The 26,517-nt window shown below is 41.3% G+C and overlaps 1 protein-coding gene across 1 annotated transcript in view; it reads left to right on the plus strand.

Annotated features, from left to right (window-relative positions):
* Positions 1 to 26,179, plus strand: part of LOC307128008 (uncharacterized protein) — a 64,321-nt gene extending 38,142 nt beyond the window's left edge. The window contains exons 8-13 of the mRNA XM_079819526.1: positions 17,642 to 17,689; positions 18,484 to 18,697; positions 18,790 to 18,891; positions 19,015 to 19,101; positions 20,870 to 21,029; positions 25,564 to 26,179. Coding sequence (XP_079675652.1) covers positions 17,642 to 17,689; positions 18,484 to 18,697; positions 18,790 to 18,891; positions 19,015 to 19,101; positions 20,870 to 21,028 — 610 coding nt within the window. The 3' untranslated portion in view covers position 21,029; positions 25,564 to 26,179. The remainder of the gene's footprint in view (positions 1 to 17,641; positions 17,690 to 18,483; positions 18,698 to 18,789; positions 18,892 to 19,014; positions 19,102 to 20,869; positions 21,030 to 25,563) is intronic.
* Positions 26,180 to 26,517: the final 338 nt, after the last annotated feature.

Consider the following 26,517-nt stretch of genomic DNA (forward strand, 5'->3'; position numbering starts at 1 on the left):
CTTCACAGGTGATGGTCATCTGAAGTCCAGCAGGAGTTGAGTCGTCTCTTCACAGGTGATTGTCATCTGAAGTCCAGCAGGAGTTGAGTCGTCTCTTCACAGGTGATGGTCATCTGAAGTCCTCCAGGAGTTGAGTCGTCTCTTCACAGGTGATGGTCATCTGAAGTCCTCGCAGGAGTTGAGTCGTCTCTTCACAGGTGATGGTCATCTGAAGTCCTTGCAGGAGTTGAATCGTCTCTTCACAGGTGTTGGTCATCTGAAGTCCTCACAGGAGTTGAGTCGTCTCTTCACAGGTGATGGTCATCTGAAGTCCTTGCAGGAGTTGAGTCGTCTCTTCACAGGTGATGGTCATCTGAAGTCCTTGCAGGAGTTGAATCGTCTCTTCACAGGTGTTGGTCATCTGAATTCCTCCAGGAGTTGAGCCGTCTCTTCACAGGTGATGGTCATCTGAAGTCCTCACAGGAGTTGAGTCGTCTCTTCACAGGTGAAGGTCATCTGAAGTCCTTGCAGGAGTTGAGTCGTCTCTTCACAGGTGATGGTCATCTGAAGTCCTTGCAGGAGTTGTGTCACTGGCCTCACTGTTTGAATTGATCCAGCTATCCAGCCGCTAAACACTTCCACAATAAACTCCACGGAGGTGCAATTTATGAAGTTTAATCATGAATAGTGTGAAACTACAAAGAAGAGAAAATACACATATCAATTTCACAAAATAGATAAATCATCACACAAGGCAAAGAACCAACAACAATACAGTATATCAAAAGCATAGACTCATACTTTACAAACTTGAGTAGAAAAGATAACAAACATGCTGAATTAAATGCTATATTACAAAGGTTACCAACACAGCAATAAAGTAATCATAATGTTCACTAGACAAATCAAACAAAGTAACTTACAGATATTGCATTTCGAAGGACTTTGATAAGCATGATGAAGCTGGATGTCTGCAACCACATGGAGCACCTTGCACAACTCAAGCACTCAAGAAATATGGCATACTTCCTCTTTTAAACAGGAAACCATAGGAAAACTCAGAAATAAGTATCAAAATAAAAGTCCTTGTATAAACCAAAGTTTAAAGTCCAGCACACTCCCCGTCTGGGGTATGTAAAGACCCCATCTTAACTATAATATTTTAGGGGGAGTAAAGTAGAACCACTTCTGATATGGGGCGAATAAAGGTTTTCTGCATGCCATCTCTGATAAATTTCAGCTCTACTTTTCGCACAAGACTATCTTTGCTTGGTAGTGTTTTTGCAATGATGGCCATAGGCCACTGATTTCTCTTGGCTTGGCCATCTTTCATTAACACAATGTCGCCTTCCTTGAGGCAAGGCTTCTTGTCTTGCCATTTCTGCCTACTCTGTAGAGTGGCAAGATACTCACGGCGCCATCTTGTCCAAAATGTTTCTGCAAGATTTTGCACTCTTTTCCACTCAGCCTTAAAAAGACCTTCATCGGTAAACTCGCCAAGTGGCGGAGGAATTGAACAGGTTTTCTGGGTCAGCAGAATAGCAGGGGTGAGTATCAAAGGAACTTCAGGATCCGAAGATACTGGCACGAGAGGGCGTGCATTAATGATAGCAGACACTTCAGCCATGAGGGTTACAAGAACGTCGTGTGTGAGATGCAGGGACTTTCTTTCAAGCAACATACAGTCAAGAATACGTCGGGCTATACCCACCATCCTTTCCCAAGCACCTCCCATATGTGATGCATGGGGAGGGTTGAATACCCATGTACAAGCATGTTCTTGTAGATACTTCTGAAGACCAGAGCCTGAAGTTTCTTTATTCATCTTGAGCTCCTGCACTGCTCCAAGAAAATTTGTGCCACAATCAGAGCGTATCTGCTTAGCAGGTCCCCTTATTGCAAAAAAACGTCGTAGAGCATTAATGAATCCGCTTGAGCTCAATGTCTCTACCACTTCAATGTGCACTGCTCTTGTGCACATACATGAGAAAATGACTGCCCATCTTTTGGAATTGGAGCAGCCTCCTCTGGTGCGGCGAGAAACAACCTGCCATGGCCCAAATACATCGACTCCTACATATGTGAAGGGTGGAGCCACTTGGAGTCTTTCTGCAGGCAAGTCTGCCATCTGCTGGAGCTCTGTAGGACGACGAAGCTTTCCACATGTCACACACTTGTTAAGTAGACTTCCAATGCATCTTTTGGCACTCATTAGCCAATACCCTGCTGCTCGTATTGCTCCCTCAGTAAAATGCCTTCCTTGATGCTTGACTGCTTGATGGTAGTGTCGAACAAGCAAGGTTGCTACGTGATGTTTCCCAGGAACGATCACAGGATTGCATTCTTCCTTCTCAAGACCTGCCTGAGTAATACGGCCTCCAACACGCAGAAGACCTTTATCATCCAGAACAGGACGAAGTTTCTGTATACTACTTTTAGGTGAGAGATTGCTTCCTGCTTTTATATCACTTAGCTCTTCGGGATAGGCTACATTTTGAACGCTCTTTAGGATCACAATCCTGGCTTTTTCCAATTCCTCATTTGTGGGACTGTTGCTACAGAGATGCCATCCACTACATCTTGGCTCTTTTGATAAATGGGAGAATGACTGGGAAATGTGGCTTAAATGAGCGATCGCTCTGATTAACTTACTCAAGCTGGAGAAGCGTTCAAAACGCTCAGGAGTCAGGAACTGATTAGGCACTGCAGTTAGACATGAAATCACTTGTGGTCGGATTTCTGGATCCAGTTCAAGATCAACAAGGTCATGGTTCTCTTGAAGGAAGGCATTTAAGGGTGGAGAGTTCAAAAGGAAGTCTGGCCCTGTAAGCCAATTTGTGCTACTGAGATAGTCAGCTGATACAGATCTTGACCCATGATCTGCAGGATTGACATCGGAGGGAACATAGTTCCATTGACTAGGGGTAGATGACTGAAGAATTCTTTGGATTCTGTTGTTCACATACACATAAAAGCGTTTTGTTCGATTATGAATATATCCAAGAACAACTTTACTGTCGGTGTAGAACTGGATACTGTTGAACTGCAAGCCTATTTCTTCTACAACCATGTCTGCGATCTCAACTGCTAGAACTGCTGCACAGAGCTCTAATCTTGGAACAGTCAGATCTGGCCGTGGTGCCAACTTTGTCTTTCCAAACACGAAACCAGTATCTATTTGGCCATTTTGAGATGTGGATCGCAGATAAGCTACAGCGGCAACAGCTTTCATGGATGCATCTGCAAATATACACAATTCTCTTGTCTGAACCTCTGAAGTAGGAAAAGATGAGTAAGTACGTGGTATCTTAAGATCTTGCAGGGTTTGTAAGGAGTTCCTCCATCTGATCCATTCGGGTTTTATGTCATCTGGTAATGGAGAATCCCAGTCTTCGGCCTGCATTGAGAGTTCCCGCAGCAACAGCCTGCCTTTGATGGTAACAGGAGCAATGAAACCACATGGATCATATAAGCTGTTTACGGTTGACAGTACACCTCGCCGGGTGAATGGCTTCTTATCATCAATAGCTTGGAAAGTAAATGTGTCTGATGCCAAGTTCCATGACACTCCTAGACTACGCTGGACTGGGGTATCTTCAAAGAAGAGGTCAACATCTTTGAAATCCACAGCCCGATCTTCAGGGTGAAATGCCTCAATTACTGCAGGTCGATTAGAGATTACTTTATGTAGCCTAAGGTTTGCTACCGCAAGCATGTCTTGAGTTTGCTTCAGAACACTAATGGCTGCTGTTTCAGTGGGGAAGGATTTCAGAGCATCATCAACATAGAAATCGTGCTCAACCAACTCTTTCACTTCACTGTTGAAGTTCTTTTCTTCCTCTTTGGCTGCTCTATGCAAACCATATATGGCAACAGCAGGAGAAGGACGATTGCCAAACACATGAACACACATTCTGTACTCCACTATTTCTTTACCTGGGTCATTGTCTTGATACCAGAGAAAGCGCAGAAAATCTCTGTGATCCTTTCTGACTAAAAAACAGTAGAACATATGCTGAATGTCAGCGGCAATCGCAACCGGCTCCCTTCGAAATCTTAGCAACACTCCCAGGAGGTTATTGTTAAGATCTGGCCCCTTAAGTAGGACATCATTCAAGGAGACTCCATCATAAGGTGCACTGGAGTCGAAGACCACACGGATCTTGTTTGGCTTCTTCGGGTGATAAACACCAAACAAAGGGAGATACCAGCACTCTTGGTCTTTCTTGAGTGGGGGAGCAATTTCTGCATGTCCGTTAACAAACATGTTCGTCATAAACTCAAGAAAATGAGCTTTCATCTGAGGACGTTTGTCCAAAGTATGACGAAGTGAGGAAAGACGGTTGTAAGCATACCCTCTGTTATTTGGAAGCCTTCTTCTAGGAACTTGAAACGGCAAAGGAGCCACCCAGCCATTGGATTCATCTTGGTAGAACTCTTTGTCCATTATGCTTAGAAACCTGGCATCATCCACTGACAGTGCAAGCTTTTGATCTCTGGATGTACGAACAAAGATTGATTGGCCCAGCTTCTCGCTTGCACATGTTGCTAAAGCACTTACACCTTTTGCTGTGAGATGATCTCGCAACTGAAGCTTGGCGCCATACTGCTCTTTTACATGGAACTGACTCTCACAGGGCCAGAAACAGCTGGGGCGACCACTTTCGAGTATGGAGGTCTTAAAAACATCTACACGAGCAGGTCGATGAGCACCTCCCAGACACACATCTCCAATAACTACCCATCCTAAATCTAACCTTTGAGCAAATGGAGCGTTGTGTGGACCATTAATCTGTTGACGGACCTTGTGGACCCTAATGAGGTCCCTGCCAAGTAGAAGGAGAATATTAGCATCTGGGTCTAGGGCTGGTATTTCCTCAGCAATATCCCTGAGGTGACTGAAATGACACGCTGCATCTGGAGTAGGAATTTCAGAACGAATGTTAGGAATCTGATTGCACTCTAGCAGTGTAGGAAGATGAAGGCTTACACTCTTATCCAATGACTCCACAATGTAGCCACTTGCTCTCCTTCCTGTGGTCTCTTTTAGTCCAGCACATGTCTTGAGTGAATATGGAAAAGAAGATCCTTTGATTTGAAACTCTTCAAAGAATTCTGTTCTTGCCAATGAGCGATTGCTCTGATCATCCAGAATTGCATACATTCTTCTGGATTCTACCTTATTACCCACTGGATAGACGTTAACCAAACAAATCTTGGAACATGCTCTGGCACTCACTCCAGCTCCACACACTTCAGTACACTTTGATGTTACCTCTTGATCGAATAATTCTCTTTCCTCCCCGCCATCTTCTAAGACAGGAGAGATGGTTTTCCTCCAAGGTGCTGGACCTGGATGTAGAGCTGACACATGATGATCACTATCACATTCAGTGCAATGGATTTGAGCTTTGCAGTTTTTTGCCATATGATCTGTAGAGGAGCAGCACCTGAAGGATACAGAATGTTCCTTAAGAAACTGTTTGCGATCTTCAAGACTTTTTGCTCTGAAGCCTCTGCATCTTTTTAGTGGATGAGGCTTGTCATGGATGAGACAGTATCGCTGAGGGTCAACAGTCCTTATCCTGTCCGTAGCATCTCTTGTCTCAAACATGTTAACTTGGGTTTTATGCACAGCTATAGAAGCTTGCCTGAATTTATCTGATCTTTCCCTTTTTTCTTGTGGTGCTGAATGAAAAATGGTAAAGCTGGGGTCTGTTCTTGTTCTTGCTTCTGAACGAATAAAGTCGGCAAACACAGAAAATGGTGGGAAGGCCACAAGATGCTCTCTCTTGTACTTTGATCCATACGATATCCATTTTTCTTGGATATTATAAGGAAGTTTTCCTACAATCAGGCTCAATCCATGAGCGGTGTCAAGGTAGGACAACCCAGGAAGATACCCATCCAGCTTGGCTGCCTCTAACTCTGCAAGCAGATCTCCAAGATCACGCAGCCTATACAGATCTTTACCTGATATTTTAGGGAAGTTTTCCAATTTAGAGAAGAGAGCTCTTTCAATTGCCTCTGATGAGCCATACATTTCCTCTAACCTCTCCCAAGCCATTTGTAAACCATTAAAAGGGTGCCTAATATTCACTGATTTTATTCTTCGTACCTGTTCAGATGATTCTCTTCCGAGATATTTGATGAGCAAATCTATCTCTTCCTCTGGCTTAAGGTCAAGGTCTGCAATGGTACTTTTAAAAGATGATCGCCAAGCCCAGTAGTTTATAGGTCTATCATCAAAAGAATTCAATCCAGAAGTTACCAACTGACTGCGTGCAAGGTATTTGGCCAGGCTGTAAGTGTCTGACATGTGCTCAGGACTGCTTCGTGCATTGCAGCTAGTAGCTTGATGTCTTACATAGTCTGCAGTGCGTTGGAGACTGATCTCTTTGGAAACCTCTGATGCTGATACATGGTCTACTTCTGTGAAGGCTGCTGCTAGAATTTCTGCTTCCGCTATAGCCGCATCTTTTTCTTTCTCTTCCTGCAGTGCCTCTAGAGTTGCTTGAAGTCGGGCTTGTTCCACTTTAAGCTCAATTTCTTTCTTTGCATGAGCCGCTCTTGCCTTGGCTGCCTCTGCCCTTGCACAAGCTTTCGTGATGGCTAAACTAGCCGTAGAACTTATTGATGAGGTAAAGGATTGAGAATTTGAGCAAGCATCATCACTTTCTTTGTGCATGCGATGGCGCAGTGATGATTTAGATTCTCTTGAAGACATGATCTTTGTGCAGGCTTACAGGCAGAGGTATTACTTTATCCCTCTTATAGATGCAGTTGTTAGACAGACATCCCATTCATCTTTCCAATTTGTTGCTTATCTTTTCACTGTCACTGGCCTCACTGTTTGAATTGATCCAGCTATCCAGCCGCTAAACACTTCCACAATAAACTCCACGGAGGTGCAATTTATGAAGTTTAATCATGAATAGTGTGAAACTACAAAGAAGAGAAAATACACATATCAATTTCACAAAATAGATAAATCATCACACAAGGCAAAGAACCAACAACAATACAGTATATCAAAAGCATAGACTCATACTTTACAAACTTGAGTAGAAAAGATAACAAACATGCTGAATTAAATGCTATATTACAAAGGTTACCAACACAGCAATAAAGTAATCATAATGTTCACTAGACAAATCAAACAAAGTAACTTACAGATATTGCATTTCGAAGGACTTTGATAAGCATGATGAAGCTGGATGTCTGCAACCACATGGAGCACCTTGCACAACTCAAGCACTCAAGAAATATGGCATACTTCCTCTTTTAAACAGGAAACCATAGGAAAACTCAGAAATAAGTATCAAAATAAAAGTCCTTGTATAAACCAAAGTTTAAAGTCCAGCAGGTGTTGGTCATCTGAAGTCCTCCAGGAGTTGAGTCGTCTCTTCACAGGTGATGGTCATCTGAAGTCCTTGCAGGAGTTGAGTTGTCTCTTCCCAGGTGATGGTCATCTGAAGTCCTCGCAGGAGTTGAGTCTTCTCTTCACAGGTGTTGGTCATCTGAAGTCCTCCAGGAGTTGAGTCGTCTCTTCACAGGTGATGGTCATCTGAAGTCCTCGCAGGAGTTGAGTCGTCTCTTCACAGGTGATGGTCATCTGAAGTCCTCGCAGTAGTTGAGTCGTCTCTTCACAGGTGATGGTCATCTGAAGTCCTCGCAGGAGTTGAGTCGTCTCTTCACAGGTGATGGTCATCTGAAGTCCTCCAGGAGTTGAGTCGTCTCTTCACAGGTGATGGTCATCTGAAGTCCTCGCAGTAGTTGAGTCGTCTCTTCACAGGTGATGGTCATCTGAAGTCCTCCAGGAGTTGAGTCGTCTCTTCACAGGTGATGGTCATCTGAAGTCCTCGCAGTAGTTGAGTCGTCTCTTCACAGGTGATGGTCATCTGAAGTCCTCGCAGGAGTTGAGTCGTCTCTTCACAGGTGATGGTCATCTGAAGTCCTCGCAGTAGTTGAGTCGTCTCTTCACAGGTGATGGTCATCTGAAGTCCTTGCAGGAGTCGTCTCTTCACAGGTGTTGGTCATCTGAAATCCTCCAGGAGTTGAGTCGTCTCTTCACAGGTTTTGGTCATCTGAAGTCCTGCAGGAGTTGAGTCGTCTCTTCACAGGTGATGGTCATCTGAAGTCCTCGCAGTAGTTGAGTCGTCTCTTCACAGGTGATGGTCATCTAAAGTCCTCGCAGGAGTCGTCTCTTCACAGGTGTTGGTCATCTGAAATCCTCCAGGAGTTGAGTCGTCTCTTAACGGGTGATGGTCATCTGAAGTCCTGCAGGAGTAGGAGTCGTCTCTTCACAGGTGATGGTCATCTGAAGTCCTCGCAGGAGTTGAGTCGTCTCTTCCCAGGTGATGGTCATCTGAAGTCCTCGCAGGAGTTGAGTCGTCTCTTCCCAGGTGATGGTCATCTGAAGTCCTCGCAGGAGTTGGAGTCGTCTCTCCACAGGTGATGGTCATCTGAAGTCCTCCAGGAGTTGAGTCGTCTCTTCCCAGGTGATGGTCATCTGAAGTCCTCGCAGGAGTTGAGTCGTCTCTTCCCAGGGGATGGTCATCTGAAGTCCTCGCAGGAGTTGGAGTCGTCTCTTCACAGGTGATGGACATCTGAAGTCCTCGCAGGAGTTGAGTCGTTAATTCATAGGTTATGGTCATCTGAAGTCTTCGCAGGAGTTGAGTCATCTCTTCACATGTGATGGTCATCTGAAGTCCTCGCAGGAGTCGTCTCTTCACAGGTGATGGTCATCTGAAGTCTTCGAAGGAGTTGAATCGTCTCTTCCCAGCTGATGGTCATCTGAAGTCTTCACAGGAGTTGAGTCGTCTCTTCCCAGGTGATGGTCATCTGAAGTCCTCGCAGGAGTTGAGTCGTCTCTTCACAGGTGATGGTCATCTGAAGTCTTCGCAGGAGTTGAATCGTCTCTTCCCAGGTGATGGTCATCTGAAGTCCTCACAGGAGTTGAGTCGTCTCTTCACAGGTGATGGTCATCTGAAGTCCTCGCAGGAGTTGAGTCTTCTCTTCACAGGTGATGGTCATCTGAAGTCCTCGCAGGAGTTGAGTCGTCTCTTCACAGGTGATGGTCATCTGAAGTCCTGCAGGAGTTGAGTCGTCTCTTCACAGGTGATGGTCATCTCAAGTCCTCGCAGGAGTTGAGTCGTCTCTTCACAGGTGATGGTCATCTGAAGTCCTGCAGGAGTTGAGTCGTCTCTTCCCAGGTGATGGTCATCTGAAGTCCTCGCAGGAGTTGAGTCGTCTCTTCCCAGGTGTTGGTCATCTGAAGTCCTTGCAGGAGTTGAGTTGTCTCTTCACATGTGATGGTCATCTGAAGTCCTCGCAGGAGTTGAGTCGTCTCTTCAAAGGTGATGGTCATCTGAAGTCCTCCAGGAGTTGAGTCGTCTCTTCACAAGTGATGGTCATCTGAAGTCCTCGCAGGAGTTGAGTTGTCTCTTCCCAGGTGTTGGTCATCTGAAGTCCAAGCAGGAGTTGAGTCGTCTCTTCACATGTGATGGTCATCTGAAGTCCTCCAGGAGTTGAGTCGTCTCTTCACAGGTGATGGTCATCTGAAGTCCTCCAGGAGTTGAGTCATCTCTTCACAGGTGATGGTCATCTGAAGTCCTCGCAGGAGTTGAGTCGTCTCTTCCCAGGTGTTGGTCATCTGAAGTCCTTGCAGGAGTTGAGACGTCTCTTCACAGGTGATGGTCATCTGAAGTCCTCCAGGAGTTGAGTCGTCTCTTCACAGGTGATGGTCATCTGAAGTCCTCCAGGAGTTGAGTCGTCTCTTCACAGGTGATGGTCATCTGAAGTCCTCCAGGAGTTGAGTCGTCTCTTCACAGGTGATGGTCATCTGAAGTCCTCCAGGAGTTGAGTCATCTCTTCACAGGTGATGGTCATCTGAAGTCCTCGCAGGAGTTGTGTCGTCTCTTCCCAGGTGTTGGTCATCTGAAGTCCTCGCAGGAGTTGAGACGTCTCTTCACAGGTGTTGGTCATCTGAAGTCCTCGCAGGAGTTGAGTCGTCTCTTCACAGGTGATGGTCATCTGAAGTCCTCTCAGGGGTTCAGTCATCTCTTCTCAGGTTATGGTTATCTGAAGTCCTCCAGGAGTTGAGTCGTCTCTTCACAGGTGATGGTCATCTGAAGTCCTCGCAGGAGTTGAGTCGCCTCTTTACAGGTGCTGGTCATCTGCAGTCTTTATGAGAGGCTGGATCCACACTGGAGCTGACACTCTAGTTAACTCGGGATGGGCGTCCCGAGATAAAACAGAACAGGGAAATAATTAGTGTAGCTGCTGTTCAAAGCATTAAGCACATACGATCATGTGCACTGATATAACTGGAGTATAAGGTTAGGAGATGCATCATGTGAATGCCTGGCTAAAGAGATGCGTCTTTAATCTAGATTTAAACTGGAGGAGTGAGTCTGAGCCCCGAACATTATCAGGAAGGCTATTCCATAGTTTAGGTGCCAAATATGAAAATGTTCTTCCTCCTTTAGTGGACTTTAATGGACCTAGTTTTCTAGGTACCTAGTAAGAACTCTAGCAGCTCATTTTGGACTAATTGTAGCTCGTTTATTGAGGAGGCAGAACAGCCAGCTAGTAGTGCATTACAGTAATCTAGTCTAGAGGTCATAAATGCATGAACTAACTTTTCTGCCTCAGAGACAGATAGCATGTTCAGTAGTTAAGCAATTTATCTGAGGTGGAAGAAGGCTGATTTTGTAGTATTTGAAATATGATTTTCAAATGACAAGTTGCTGTCTAATTTAACAGCCAGGTCTTTAACTGTAGCGGATGAAGTAACAGTACACCCTTCTAAATCCAAATTATATTCTAAGAGATTCTGTGTACAGGTTTTTGGCCCAATAAGTAATACCTCAGTCTTATCTGAATTCAAAAGGAGAAAATTACAGGTCAACCTATATTATATATCTTTAACACACTCTGTCAGCTTGGGTAATTTAGAGATTTTATCTGGTCGTGCTGAAATATATAACCGATTTTCATCGGCATTACAGTGGAAACTAATTCCATGTTTTCTTATAATATTACCAAGTGGCAGCATATATATTGAGAATAGCAGAGGGCCTAACACAGATCCTTGCAGCACTCCATAATTTACCAACGTTATCTTAGATGGTTCCCTGTTTAAATAGACAAATTGGTAACGCTCTGATAGATACGATCTAAACCACTTTAATGCCTGTCCCTGAAATACCACTGTAATTTTGTAGACGAGCTAAGAGTATTTTATGATCTATGGTGTCGAATGCTGCACTAAGATCAAGTAAAACTAGTATTGAGATACAGCCTTGGTCAGCAGCTAATGTGTGTTTAACATGCGCCGTTTCTGTGCTATGATGGGCTCTGAATCCAGACTGAAATTTTTCATAGATATCGTTTTCTTGTAAGTAAGAGCATACAGAAATGGAAGATTTGAAGTGGGTCTGTAATTTGCTAATTCATTTGGATCTAGTTGTGGTTTCTTAATGAGAGGTTTAGTAACTGCCATCTTGAAAGGTCTTGGGACATGACCTAGAGCAGTGTTTCCCAACCGTGGTGCCACGGTGGGGCATGGGTGCCGTGTAAAAGTCTTTCAAATATATATATTTATTTATTTATTTATTTTTTCAAATAATTCTCTCTTTGTAAACTTTGTTCAATGCATGAGAGTGCTGCCGTATGTTCGAATATGACCAGTCATTTTCGCCGTCATCACCCGGGTTTAGTGCCAGAAGACTGAGAAGCCGCGCGCGCTGTGAGAAAATGTGTCTCTGTGCACTCATCCAAAAGCGTGCACACGTCTCACAGCACGCAAATACTGAGTTCTCTTTCAAGTCTTGCTCTTGAACGGACAAACTCACACAAAAAGTATGTCAACATGTCCATTTTGATGAGTATTCTAGCAGACATAGTCTGTATATGCCTTAAGTGAACTTAATATAGTCGAGAAAGACAACGCATATCCGAGCATTAGGTCTTAAAGGGGCAGTTTTAGCTTTGCAAGCTATCAAAGATACGCAGAGCCAAGATTGCAGCATGAGACCAAAACAGTCGTAACTTTTATTTAACTTTTAACGCATCAACAAAACTCTCTAGCTCTTAAAGGGGAAGTCCCAAGTATGTATGTGTGTGTGTTTGTCTGTGATATGTGAATTATGGATCAGTGATGATGTGAGGGTTGTTTGTATCTACCCTCTGTCTGTTTAATGTCAAACAACAAAAGACAAGGACATCACTCACTGCTCTTGATTGAATAGCTTTTGTAAGTTTAATAGGATTAATCTTTAATTTATACACTCAAATATGCAATGTTATTTTACATTTGATAAATTTCTGTACCTGAAAACTAATGTTAGACGTACCTGAAAAACCTGAAAAGCATAGTTTATTTTATTAGTAGGCCCATCTTTGCTCAATAGTATTTATTTGTGCTGCTGCTTGTATTTAAATGATTTGTTCTTATTAGTTTCTTTATTTTAATTTGACAGTAGTCCCTTTTTTCCCTGAACATAGCAAATACTGAACCCGAAACCGTGAACCTAAAACCGTGATACGAACCGAACCGTGAGCAATCTGTACCGTTACACCCCTATAACGTGTGCGAGGGGGTGCCACAAAATGGAGAACATTTTCAAAGGGTGCCATGGCCGAAAAAACGTTGGGAAACACTGACCTAGAGTAATGCTGATTTCAGACTGCACGATTTTCAAACTCGTCGGATCACTGCTTTTTTCACACTGCATGACTATCTGGGGTACTGCTGTGTTTACATTGCACGATGGATCGGCGACAGGTTTCACACAACATGACTTTACAGTTGGAAGAATCACTGACAACTCTCTCCGGTTGAAACTACGTTTCACAACAAACACACGGGAGATGTGACAAGTAAACAACATGAGATCACGCATGTGTCAGACCGTAGCTCTCGTGCGAGACTAAAATTGTTATAAAAAATGATAAACTGCAGTAGGTTTGTGATCAAAATAGTCTGTGCACTGATTTGCAGTGAAAAGGAGAAAAAGAAAAAAAGATTATGGCAGAGGAAATGGTTGGGGAGACACAGGGAGCAAGGATTGTCTTCTGCAGAGAGAGTTTGAGGTAAATAAATCATTTTGCAATGTGCTGCTGCTGCGGCTGCTCAAGCAAATGTTTGTGCTTTGTTTCTGTTTGATATCATTGTAAATACATATATCTATTAAAATACTGATATTCTGGTCTATAATTCCTCCCTGAACCTCCCGCTGCCCTGTATCTTGCTCTCTCATTGGCTGTAGGTCATCGTCAGTGTTATTTTCAGTCAGAACACATTTCACACAGCAGGAGTTTGAATCGCCGACAAGTCCAGATATTTAGTATGGCAAATATCTCACAGGCGTCTGCAACTCATCTGCGATTCTCTCTGATCGCGTCTTTGATAATTCACACTGCGTGATTGTCACTCACGTGCACGAGCACCGATTTGCCTATGATCTCGGCCATTTGTCGGCAATTTTGCAAAACCTGTCGACGAGTCAAAATCGGGCCTAAAATCGGGCCTAAAATCATGCGGTGTGAACTCGGCATTAAAGATGAATTAATAATATTGAGAAGAGGCTCTTCTGCTACAGGCAACAGCTTTTTCAGTACTTTAGTTGGTATTGGATCTAATAAACATGTTGTTGGTTTAGAAGCAATGATAAGTTTATTTAGCTCTTCCTGTCCTATAGTTGTAAAGCACTGCCGTTGTTCTGCAGGGGGGATAATTAGGGGTGTAACGATATATCGTTAAACGATATATATATCGCGATAAAAAAATGTGACGATATGTATCATTGATAGAAACGATATGATTCGCAATATAGAGTTGTTTTATCCAAGGGTCAACTTGCTGTAGTAGGCCTCATAGCGGGAGAGGCGGGACATAGCGAGCACCGGAGAGTTGCGAGCATGGAGAGAATGCTGCCTGCATTGAAAGCGTGAGTACTGCGTGAGGGGAAAAATGTTTAGTTTCAGTGACATTATTACATTAAATGACTATATATAATGTTGAATATAATGTATAATAATGCAATGGGGGAATGTTGTGGGTCCTGATAATAATACACTAATAATAATATTATTTTAATAATACTAAAAAAGTAAAAAAAAAAGAAGTCTTTATCGGGATACATATCGTATCGTGAGTTCATTATCGCGAATTATATCAAATCGTGACACAAGTGTATCGTTACACCCCTAGTTAAAATTGAGGCTGAATCATAAAACGCTGTCAAATGTTGTACATTTATAATTGTATTTCTGATGTTTTCGATTTTTTTAGTGAAGAAATTCATAAAGTCATTACTACTAAACTGTAATGATGTGCATTTATTTGTTAACCTGGCCACTGTACTAAATAAAAACCTGGGGTTGTTTTGGTTATTTTCTATCAGTTTATGGTAATGCTCAGCCCTTGCTGCTTTTAGAGCCTTTTTATAATGGGAAGTGCTGTCTTTCCACGCGATTCTAAAGACCTCTAAACGTGTTTGTTTCCATTTGCGCTCTAGATTACGAGTTTCTCTCTTTATAGCGTGAGTAATATTGTTGTACCACAGTGCAGTACTTTTCTCTCACCTTTTTTAATCTGATCGGTGCAACCGTTTCTAATGTACTAGAGAAAATGGTGCTCATACTGCTAGTCATTTCCTCTAGTTCATTTGTGTGTTTGGGTACACTGAGCAGCTGCGATAAATCTGGTTGGTTATTTGTGAATTTATCAATAGTGTTTGGGAGAATTGTTCTTCCCGGTCTATAACGCGGAGCAGAATGTAAAATATCAGCAGTGCGCAGTGTGCACGTTACAAGGTAGTGATCAGTGACATCATCACTTTGCGGTATGATGTCTATATCAGTAGGATTGATTCCATGTGATATAATTAAATCTAGTGTATGATTAAAACGATGAGTGGGCCCATTTACATTTTACTTGACCGCAAAGGAGTTTAAAAAATCTGGAAACGCAACCCCTAGCGCATCGTTTGTATTATCTACGTGAATGTTCAAATCACTGACAATCAGTGCTTTATCGACAGTAACCATTAGGTCTGATAGAAAATCTGCAAACTCTTTTAAGAAATCAACATAGGGCCCTGGCGGTCTATATATGGTAGCCAAAGCAAAAGATAATAGGGATTTTTTTCTTATATCTGAGAGTGTGACATTTAGCACAAGCACTTCAAATGAATTAAACTTGTGTCCTGTTTTCTGAGTAACATTAAGAATATCTATAGATAGTTGCAACACCGCCGCCAGACGGGGCTTTTGCGTATAACAGTAACCTGGTGGAGTAGACTAATTTAGACCGAAAAAATCATTAGGTTTAAGCCAGGTTTCAGTCAGACAAAGTAAATCAAAGCTATTATCTGTGATTATTTCATTTACAATAACTGCTTTAGGTGTGAGTGATCGAATGTTAAGGAGACCTAGTTTTAGAGAATGTTTTTGTTCATTTCTTTTAAGATTATCTGGTTTCTCTAGATCCTATAGAGGATTTTGAGCTAAATATTCGTGGAACAGACAGTTTCTATACAATGCACTACAGAACAAGAACTGTCAAGTGTAGCTTGACTTACTAGTCATACGGTGCGTAGCGTCTTGGAGATGTTGTCCGACAGAAGATCTGCTCCAATCATGCTGGGGTGAAGGCCATCAGCACGGAAAAGCCTAGGCCGCTCCCAGAAAAGATTCAAATTATTTACAAAGAGCAGCTTCTGTTCATTACATCATGACATTAACCATTCATTTAGAGCAAATATCATCACTACAGTGAACAGGGAGGGGACCAGCACAAAGAAATTAACATGACATTGTACATGCGAGTTCACACACCTCTTTAATGTTTTTTTTTTTTGTGATCTCCGACTGGCCAAGTCGAACATCATTTGTGCCAACTTGAATAATAATTGTAGAGAATTTACGATTAGCATTAGCCAGCACTTTTAAATTTGCTTTGATGTCAGGCGCTCTTGCAGCAGAGTTAGTGCTGAATACAGTGAAAATCAGACTTTAGCCTTGAAAATGTTACAAGTAACAGAAAAAGCACAAATGTCAGGGCATGTCAAAACATCCAGGGCCCAGAAAACAGCTCAGGGCTCAGAGGGTTAAAATGATGTATGGCACTTGATGCTGACTGCTAGAATGAGTTAGAAAAACAAATAAAAGGTGCCCCAAAGCGTTTTAGGTCTTTAGGGGTTAAAGCCTGTTTAGTTAAATTATCTAAAGTTGTGCACTTAATACAGCCACCAGAACTACAAAAGACGGAACCCAAAACATATTATGGAATTGATAGCAGTCCATAAGGGAGCAGGGTAAACTCAGGCACCACACAAGGAACTTTTTACAACTTGCGTGCCTCACCAACTTCCCCGATCGCTCCCTGTGTGTGTTTTATATAACCAGTTTAAACAAGCGGACTAAAGCACGCCTGCCCAACGATGGTCCTCCAGGGACATTCACTGCATTTTTGTAGTGGGTGCTGGTGAACTGCGGGTCTATTCACCATCTGCCCCTCTAAGGAGGACAGCACCATTCTGGACCCAGGGCCCAGCCAGCCACCTCAAATGCCTATAACGAACCTGCTGTGATGCCTACGCCAGACCTCATAATTCCACCTTGGCCTGTTGACCTTGGCTTCTCCCTCCCTCATCTCCACCTGGGACTGACGTCCTTACGGCTCTACCAGGCTGCCTTATCCCTCCGGCTCTGCCTTGGTCAGTTATCACTCTGCCTGCAAATGGACTTCTCGGCCTTCAGCTGCGCTTCACTCCTTAGCCGGCACCTTAGCCCTCGAGCATCCTGGCTCTACTTCAGCCACTCATCATTGCAGCTCTACCTTGGGCTCCACGATCTATGGTGTCTACGTCTCCATGGCTCCACCTGGGTCTCCAACTCTCCTGGCTGCACTGCTGGTGGTCATACTTCTGACACCACCCTGGCTCCTCCCATCATCGGTTTCGTTGGCTGTGCTTTGGGTCACCTGTATCCTCCCTCCCTCAACTCTGCCGTAGGCCTGCGTCTTGGGATTCCTGCTGGGGGTTCCACCCTGGATCCATCCACCATCGCCTCCCTGGCTTTTCCCCCCAGTCATCTCCACCGTGGACTATCTGTCTGCACGCTCCTCCCAGTTTCCACCTGCCTCCAACTCCTAGTCCTCCTCCAGAGCCCCCACGCTCCCGCCCTCCTCCGTTGGACTTTATTTAGTAATGGCATGAGGACGCACCTTCCGGGAGGGCGGTGTTATGTTATGAGTCTGTTTCGTTTCATTGTGCTTTAAGTTTTGTTTTCCCTGTTCCTGTGTTCCCGGTCATTGTTAGTATCCATAGTTACTCATTAGTTTTACACCTGGTCCAGTTTTGTTAATTATCTAGTTCTGTGTTTGTAATCTAGCCCTTGGTGTCCTTAGTTATGCTAAGATACACAACCACATTTAACATAGATGAGACTGAAAACTGAACAAAGTCTTTTCTGGATGTATTCCATCAATTGCTGATGGTCTTGTTTAAATATAAGTTCCTTTTGATTTGATCAATTCCAGCATTACAGGTGGTATTCAGCAAAGCATATGTGACATGTTGACAAAACCATTGATAATTTAGAGCATTATTGTTGGAGAAATTACAAAAAATACTACATTTATGTCTCCCAGTCGTCAAGCAGATATCAACAAGAAGAAGCTGGATGACTTCAGAGACAGGTACATTATGGCGATATTGCAGAAACAGACTAAAGCAGAAATTATTTACATGTCTTTCACTAACAATAATACCATTTAGTTTAATTTATATATTGCTTTTCCAGCTCAAAGCACTTTAAAATCAACAAAAAGCATGTCAAATACAATAAACAATACAGTGTACGCATTAAACACCTCATACGATAGTACAGGGTACTGTATGAGCAGTAGAGCTGCATCTCAAATGCCACTGAGCCCAAACAAGTGCAAAATCACATCCTTTATTGAAACATTTTGACTGAACCACTCACTTTTTCTGCTGCATGATATTAGAGCCCTTTTATAATTTTTTGGGTCAAGAAAGAGTCTGAGTTTGCAATACATTTCTTCCTCCCTTACAGAAAACGCTCGCTCTGTCTGGATTCTCTTAAATCCACAGAAAGAACGCATTCCTGTCATATATCACGCATGTGCACTTCAGCCGACAGAAAGCAGGTTAATCTGTTTATATAATGTGCGAAATCGGCGTAAGGGACAAAAAACTAGCTGTTTATGCTGTTTATGACCTAACTCCGATAAAAGAAAATGTGTTAACGCGTTTACATGATCACATATTTTGTCAGCTTATTAAGCATAATCAAATTAATAATTCAAATTAAACAGACTGCAGCAAATAACAATTTGTCATTACCTCTAGTAAATTGTTATTGTTTAGTTGTCTATTCAGAATTGTGGGAGAATTGTGATCTCTATTTTAAATAAAATGTATTTGTTTAATTTGACACATTCTTTCACCCCCCCACCCCTTCTTTCAGGATGTCGGTTGAGGCGTCTGCTGAAATTGCATGCAGCAGTGAAACATTTGAAGATATATATAATCCTTGCAGAGAGTCTGAGCTAAGAAAGCGTTATGAAATGTTGAGACTTAATAAATGGTCAAAGTGCCTACAGAAAATTAAAGAAAACAAGAGAAGAGGAGAAACTACTGATGAAAAGAAAGAAAAGGAAACCGTAGAAAGAATGATAAAGGTATCACGTCATCCTCCAGCAATATTGATCATACATGATAGAACATAAGAGAGTGAAAATACTAATTTTTGGAAAATGTCCTTTTTTTATAGAAAGTTTTTGACAAGGCATCGACAGATATGAAGAAAAAGAAAGAATTATTGCATACTTTTTTCAAAACAAGTGATAGCACAAAATCTGTCAACAACAAAAAGGTGCAAGAATTTATTGTATTCTGAGTGTAATGGTATATATACTTTTATACACATTTTATCATAAAAGTAACCATCAATCAAAGGCAACATCATCAAAACATAACACTGGTCTGTATATTTTAGATATCACAGTGCATGGACATGGCTGTTCAAAATCTGCAAATGATGATACTGTATGAAAACTGTACCCATTACCAGGATATGAATGAGGTATGTTAACATACAAAAACAAATACGGAGTGTCTATTCACACCAAGTGCAAATAGCGTGCCTTGTTGGCAAGTGCTATTCGCATTAGCTCTGCCTAACAATGGCTGGCTGGGCCAAACAACATTTAAAAATGTGCTAGATTTGTGTCTTCAGTGGTGTAATCAGTAAAGTGTATGGCTAATGGATCTTGATTTTGACGCGATTGACTGGGTTCGAATCCGCCTTTTGCAGAGTTTGTTCTTAACTCTTTTCTCATCACAAATCACATCAGAAATGCATTTATTTTCAATAAAAATTAAGAAAAATGTTCAAAATGTGGAAATAAAGTGCCTAACGAAATGTTTAATAATAATAAAAGCATTTATTGTGTTGGGTTAGGGGTTGGTGTAGGGAGGGCTTTTATTGTCCCATTAAGGCGGCATCCATTTAATAATTGTAATAAATATAATTTTTACACTCTATGTTATTATTGCATCCTGTTAAAGTACAACAATACTGAGGTGCAAATAGTGTGTATCTGCAATATGTGTAAATTACATGTAATTTATACTTTATTTTGACAAAGACCTGCTACTTTTATATGGTGTAAATAGAAAATATATCAACTTAGTATGCTATTTCACTTAGTAGTGTAAATATCATCTATCGCTAAACTTAGTGTAAGTAGCATCTATTGCTATTTCTCTGATTTCAAAATGCTTACGCTACGCCTGACAAGCGTAACTGGTGTGCAATGTCGTCAGACGTAGTGTAAGCATTTTGAACTGTGAGAGGAGTTACACTTTTTCCCGTAAGTTGAACATAGAAGGCGATTTAGAAGTTAATGCAAAAACTAAACTGTGAAGTTTACATGTTTTCATACAATGTGTTATTTGAGTTAATTTTTATATCTAACCATAAATAGCAACTGAATTTAGGCTAATAGTTTCGCCTCTATTGTTAACCTTTAATATTACATTCTTAGTGCATATCACCACCTAGTGGGTGGTTTTGTATAATTTGTATATGTATTTATGTAAATCTTATCTTTTTAATCCTTATTTAATCAGTTTTTTATGACTTTGAACAAGAATATATATATTTTTAGTTTGATGCTAAATATATAAATACAAAAAAGAGATGATTGACCTTTTAAAATGGGTAAATCTTATAAAAATATTTTTTATTCTTCATTTTCTTTTCTGATATACTCCAGTTCTTGTTAGAACACACTAGACACGCTTATTCTGTGCATTTTGGGCACTTTTTGTGTGAAATCATATTTATTTTGTCCATCAAAATTGTGCTTCACTTTAATTGAGCATCAACAGCGCAGCAAAAATAGACTCAGCACTGAAACCCCCGCTTCACTGCTGCTCACGCGGCGCTCCTGCTCCCAGTGTGGATGCACTCATTGCTTAGCATGCACGCCAAAAACACGCATATTTGCGTCTTTGGAAGACACAGCCCAGAACATTTACATATTGCATTGCCATTTTGCATAATACATTTCAAATTTAATATTGCTACCCATATGCTTCCATATGGCCAAGGCATTTCCGAATGACCAAAATAACATTTGACATTGCAACGAGATCAGTCCACTAGGTTGTCCAGTTGTCCAAAATCACATCTTTTTTGATGGGCATAAAAACACATTTACCAAATAAATGTACTCAACGTTATTGTTTTCTTATATAAAAAGTTTATCTGCCTCAGTTTCAGAAAATATGGCAGAAACTGAGATTATTTTCTGATGCAAGTTTTAATGGATTTCGATTCATTTCAGGAACTTGGACACAATGAACCAGACTATCTGTGTGAACTCGCTGACGATTGCTACAAGCAGGCCTGCCTGATGGCTTTACATAATCCACCTTTGACTCTTGACTGGAGAAACAAGGAGAAACCTAACGGATGTCCCTTCCCACCAATAAAATTAGGATAAGGTATATACAAACCATATAAACAGGTGCTCGTCATATAATTAGAATATAATCAAAAAGTTGATTTATTTCACTAATTCCATTCAAAAAGTGAAACTTGTATATTATATTCATTCATTACACACAGATTGATATATTTTAAATTTTTTTTTTTTTTTTTTGATGATTATAACAGACAACTAAGGAAAATCCCAAATTCAGTATCTCAGAAAATTTGAATATTACTTAAGACCAATACAAAGAAAGGATTTTTAGAAATCTTGGCCAACTGAAAAGTATGAACATGAAAAGTATGAGCATGTCCAGCACTCAATGCTTAGTTGGGGCTCCTTTTGCCTGAATTACTGCAGCGATGCGGCGTGAGGAGATCAGTCTGTGGCACTGCTCAGGTGTTATGAGAGCCCAGGTTGCTCTGATAGTGGCCTTCAGCTCTTCTGCATATCGCATCTTCCTCTTCACAATACCCCATAGATGTTCTATGGAGTTAAAGTCAGGCGAGTTTGCTGGCCAATTAAGAACAGGGATACCATGGTCCTTAAACCAGGTACTGGTTGCTTTGGCACTGTGTGCAGGTGCCAAGTCCTGTTGGAAATGAAATCTGCATCTCCATAAAGTTGGTCAGCAGCAGGAAGCATGAAGTGCTCTAAAACTTCCTGGTATTCGGCTGCGTTGACCTTGGACCTCAGAAAACCCAGTGGACCAACACCAGCAGATGACATGGCACCCCAAACCATCACTGACTGTGGAAACTTTACACTGGACCTCAAGCAATGTGGATTGTGTGCCTCTTCTCTCTTCCTCCAGACTCTGGGACCCTGATTTCCAAAGGAAATGCAAAATTTACTTTCTTCAGAGAACATAACTCTGGACCACTCAGCAGCAGTCCAGTCCTTTTAGTCTTTAGCCGAGGTGAGACGCTTCTGACACTGTCTGTTGTTCAAGAGTGGCTTGACACAAGGAATGCGACAGCTGAAACCCATGTCTTGCATAGGTCTGTGTGTAGTGGTTCTTGAAGCACTGACTCCAGCTCCAGTCCACTTTTTGTGAATCTCCCCCACATTTTTGAATGGGTTTTGTTTCACAATCCTCTCCAGGGTGCGGTTATCCTTATTGCTTGTACACTTTTTTCTACCACATCTTTTCCTTCCCCTCTCCTCTCTATTAATGTGCTTGGACACAGAGCTCTGCGAACAGCCAGCCTCTTTTGCAATGACCTTTTGTGTCTTGCCCTCCTTGTGCAAGGTGTCAATGGTCGTCTTTTGGACAGCTGTCAAGTCATCAGTCTTCCCCATGATTGTGTCGCCTTCAGAACTAGACTGAGAGACCATTTAAAGGCCTTTGCAGGTGTTTTGAGTTAATCAGCTGATTAGAGTGTGTCTTCAATTTTGAACCTTTTCACAATATTCACATTTTCTGAGATACTGAATTTGGGATTTTCCTTAGTTGTCAGTTATAATCATCAAAATTAAAAGAAATAAACATTTGAAATATATCATTCTGTGTGTAATGAATGAATATAATATGCACGTTTCACTTTTTGAATGGAATTAGTGAAATAAATCAACTTTTTGATGATACTCTAATTATATGACCAGCACCTGTATATATAGAATTTAAATGCAAAAACCGTTTTCTTTTAAATTAGCATTTTTTATCAGGCTCCTATGTTTAGGCTCAGTGATTTCACTTTAAAGGTCCCATGGCATGGCATTTTTCTATTATTTTATAATGTTTCCTGAGGTGTACTTATATTGTTAGTATGATTTTTACATCATAAAATGTCAATTTAGAAATAAAAGGCATTTTGTCTATACTGCTGTTTGCCCTGTGGCTGAATGCCCTGTTTCAAGAGGCGTGTCTGCTGTGAGACTTCAGTAAAAACGCCCACTGTTGTGATTGGCTGACATCTTTGCATTTGAAATGAGCGGAGGGGGCGTGGTTTAACGAGGTCTACGACGCACGAGCTGCTGCCAGAGAGACGGATGGACCTGAGTTCACTTCTCATCAGTTCTCTCAGCATGTCTCAGTTCAGGGTGAATTATTGTAGTTACTAGAATATACTTCAGGTTATTAGTTTATTTCTAGTCGGAGGGACTGTCACTCATGTCAGAAAGTTAGTAACTTTAGTAAATTATGGATCAGCGCTGACTCGAGACGCGAACCGTTTAGAACGATTCACTCCGATTTGGTGAACTGGTTCGGTTCACTAAAAAGAACCGATTCAAAAGAATGATTCGTTCGCGAACCGGACATCACGGAGACGGAGCGATTGCTAAACAAAGTTATTTATAGTAACTACTGAGTTATGAGAGCGCTGTCAGTCAGCGCGAGTTTATTGTGTTTGTATCTGAGAGTTCTGAATAAACACGAGTCCCAGTCACACCGAGTCCTCTTCATCATTATTCTACCAACTTTGTAACACATGCAATGTACCATTACAGCGAGATGAACGAGTTAGTAAGTTTGATTGAAGCATTATTTCTAGATATGTTCCAATCATATGAAAAGCGTCAGCGCGTGCATTGAGTAAGGTTACACAGCGCAAACAAAGACACAACAGCAGTAATCGAATGTAATCCAGTTTATTGTGGGGATAGCTGGCTAGCCTAGCCCAGATACCCTCACGCTTACCCCCCTTCTGCTTAATCTCGCGCCGCGTTTGGTGCCTCCGCTGTGGGCAGATGCAGTACTGGGGGTCGGGGATGTTGAAGGCCGAGCTTCAGCGTGCGTGAGGTTTATCTCTATAGATGTGGCTCTGCCGATGTTAAACAGAAAAGACTGTATGCACATTTTAGAACAGATAGACGCGACGAGGACGTACAAAAACACTGACTCACAAGATAGAAAACACGAAAACACCGTTCTGTCGGGAGAGAGAGAAGCCGCAGCGTGTGCATGAATAATAAATAATTAGCTACACATCAGAAATCACTGATCACAGATCAGAAGGAACTGAAAAAAGACTTCTGTTTTCATTTGTACATCCAAACACTGAGAAACTGCCAGCGTTCACTCGTTCACAAGCAATGATCTCTCGAGCGTTTGCATGGGCGTGCCAGATTCTCTGGGCGGAGGAAAGGGAGGGAACCGTTCCTGCTTGGACGTCAAACCAGGAGACTTCAGGATTGGCTCGTCTGGCCTGTCATTTTCTCAAAGGCAGAGAAAGACAGCCAGAACTCGGGTTTACACCGATCAACATTTCTATCCACTTGGGGACAATATTCAGGCTAGGGGAACTCATATTAATGTTGAAATACCTCATAAAATGAAAATTTCATGCCATGGGACCTTTAATGGCAATGAAAAGGTTATTAGTCAGTTATTAAAATTTCTTATTTTCAAAAATGTCACTTTAAAAGTGACTTCCACATTCATTTCTGTTGCTGTTGCTTTTCCATAAACCTAGTCGTCACAGTTCCTATAGCTACCGAAAGCCCCTATTATTGTACCACGCATATATATTTTTATTTATTTAAAGAATAAACCAAACCAATGTATAGTTGACACGAGGCTTAATGCTATAGAAAAGCAATAGATGAGTGTTTTTTTTTTTTATGAAACTAGGACATGCAGTTGCTTCAAACAATGGTATAAAGCTATTCAAAACAATGTAAATTGTGATAATCGTAATTAAAGGGTTAGTTCACCCAAAAATGAAAATTCTGTCATTAATTACTTACCCTCATGTCGTTCGACACCCGTAAGACCTCTGTTCATCTTCAGGAAAACAAAGGAATATATTTTAGTTGAAATCCGATCTTTCAGAAAGGCCTCCATTGGCACAATGCACGGTCCACTCTCAAGACCCATAAAAGGTACTAAAGACGTCGTTACAAAGTCCATCTCACTACAGTGGTTCTACAATAACTTTATAAAGCGACGAGAATAGTTTTTGTGCGCAAAAAAACCCTAAATAACGACTTATATAGTGATGACCGATTTCAAAATAATGCATCATGAAGCTTCAAAGCGTTATGAATCAGCGAGTCGAATCATGATTCGGATCGCGTGTCAAACCGTCAAACTGCTGAAATTACGTGACTTTGGTGATTCAAACGGCTGAATCGACTCACTGATTCATAACAATGAGATGGACTTTGTAACGACGTCTTTAGTACCTTTTATGGGTCTTGAGAGTGTAAAGTGCATTGTGCCAATGGAGGCCTTTCTGAGCGATCGGATTTACACTAAAATATCTTCAGTCTTACGGGTGTCGAACGACATGAGGGTAAGTAATTAATGACAGAATTTTCATTTTTGGGTGAACTAACCCTTTAAGAAATTGCAATTACACGGGAATAAACGACAAGTATGATTTTTGTCATAATCGTGCAGTCCCAGGTGTTTCGCGGTTTCTGCCAACCAACCGGTATTTCTGAATGGGCTAATGCTGAGATTTAGCGGATTCGAAGTGAAAGCATTCACTCTATATCATTATCTCATTTTGCATCTGAACTCTTCATACATATATAATATCTCAGAGTGACCTGCATATAAGTACTATATTCTTATTGATTTTCTAGTTCTTTTGTTTCAGGTCATGATGGTGATTCCACATCAATTACCACAGATGTATTGATTCAATATGATGATCTTGAGAGGTGAAACTGTGCTGAAATTAGAACATAACTGTAGCTACTGTATATTTGTTTTGGCCATAATGTTGTTAGAAAGAAACAGACAATGAAAGGATATCTTAAATCACATTTTTTTTTAGTTGGTAGAGGTACTCTTTAAGCATCATTACATTTTCCTGCATTAAAAATTAGTACTGTAAATAAATAAATATAATAATACATCTAAATTCAGTTATATCATTCATCATATTAAGTATTGTGTTATTGTTAAATAAAGACATACATATTTACATTGATCCTGTGAATTGGGAATATAGTAATTTGTTCCAATGTGCATTTGTTTTTTTTCTTAATGGTGTCTTGATAACGTTGGACTTTTGACTCATCTTAGACAACAATGGCTCTGGCTTGTACTTTAAATCCATGTTTGAATTTGATTAGTATATCAGGATTGATTTGTCTGTGATGGTTGTGCATTCCTGTGTTTGTCTGTAAATGTTAATTCCCTTAGCCTAATGGTGTCTTTATATACATTTATACATCAAATTCAAATTAAATCATAATACATTGTTTCTGAATTAAGATGGTCATTGTGTTCATTTAATTGGAAGTTTTACCTTGAACTATCTGGGGCCCGTTTCAGAAAGGAGGTTAAGTGTAAACTCTGAGTATGTTAACCCTGAAATGAGGGGAACTCTGGGTTTTCTGTTTCAGAATGGGAGGTATGTCAAACCTGAGAAAGCAGGGTAAGTCAAGTCCATATCTGAAAGAGAGGTAACTTATTCTCACAGTCAGTTACCATTGTAAATTACTCTGTGAACCTAACCTGGTCTTGAGCAGGTTTTCTTCTGTAAACCCAGAGTTTCAAAATAAGAAAAATGCACTTAAATGAGTTCCTTAAGAATCTTTAGATA

This window comes from Gobio gobio, assembly GCF_949357685.1.
Source record: "Gobio gobio genome assembly, chromosome: 1".
NCBI lineage: Eukaryota > Metazoa > Chordata > Actinopteri > Cypriniformes > Gobionidae > Gobio > Gobio gobio.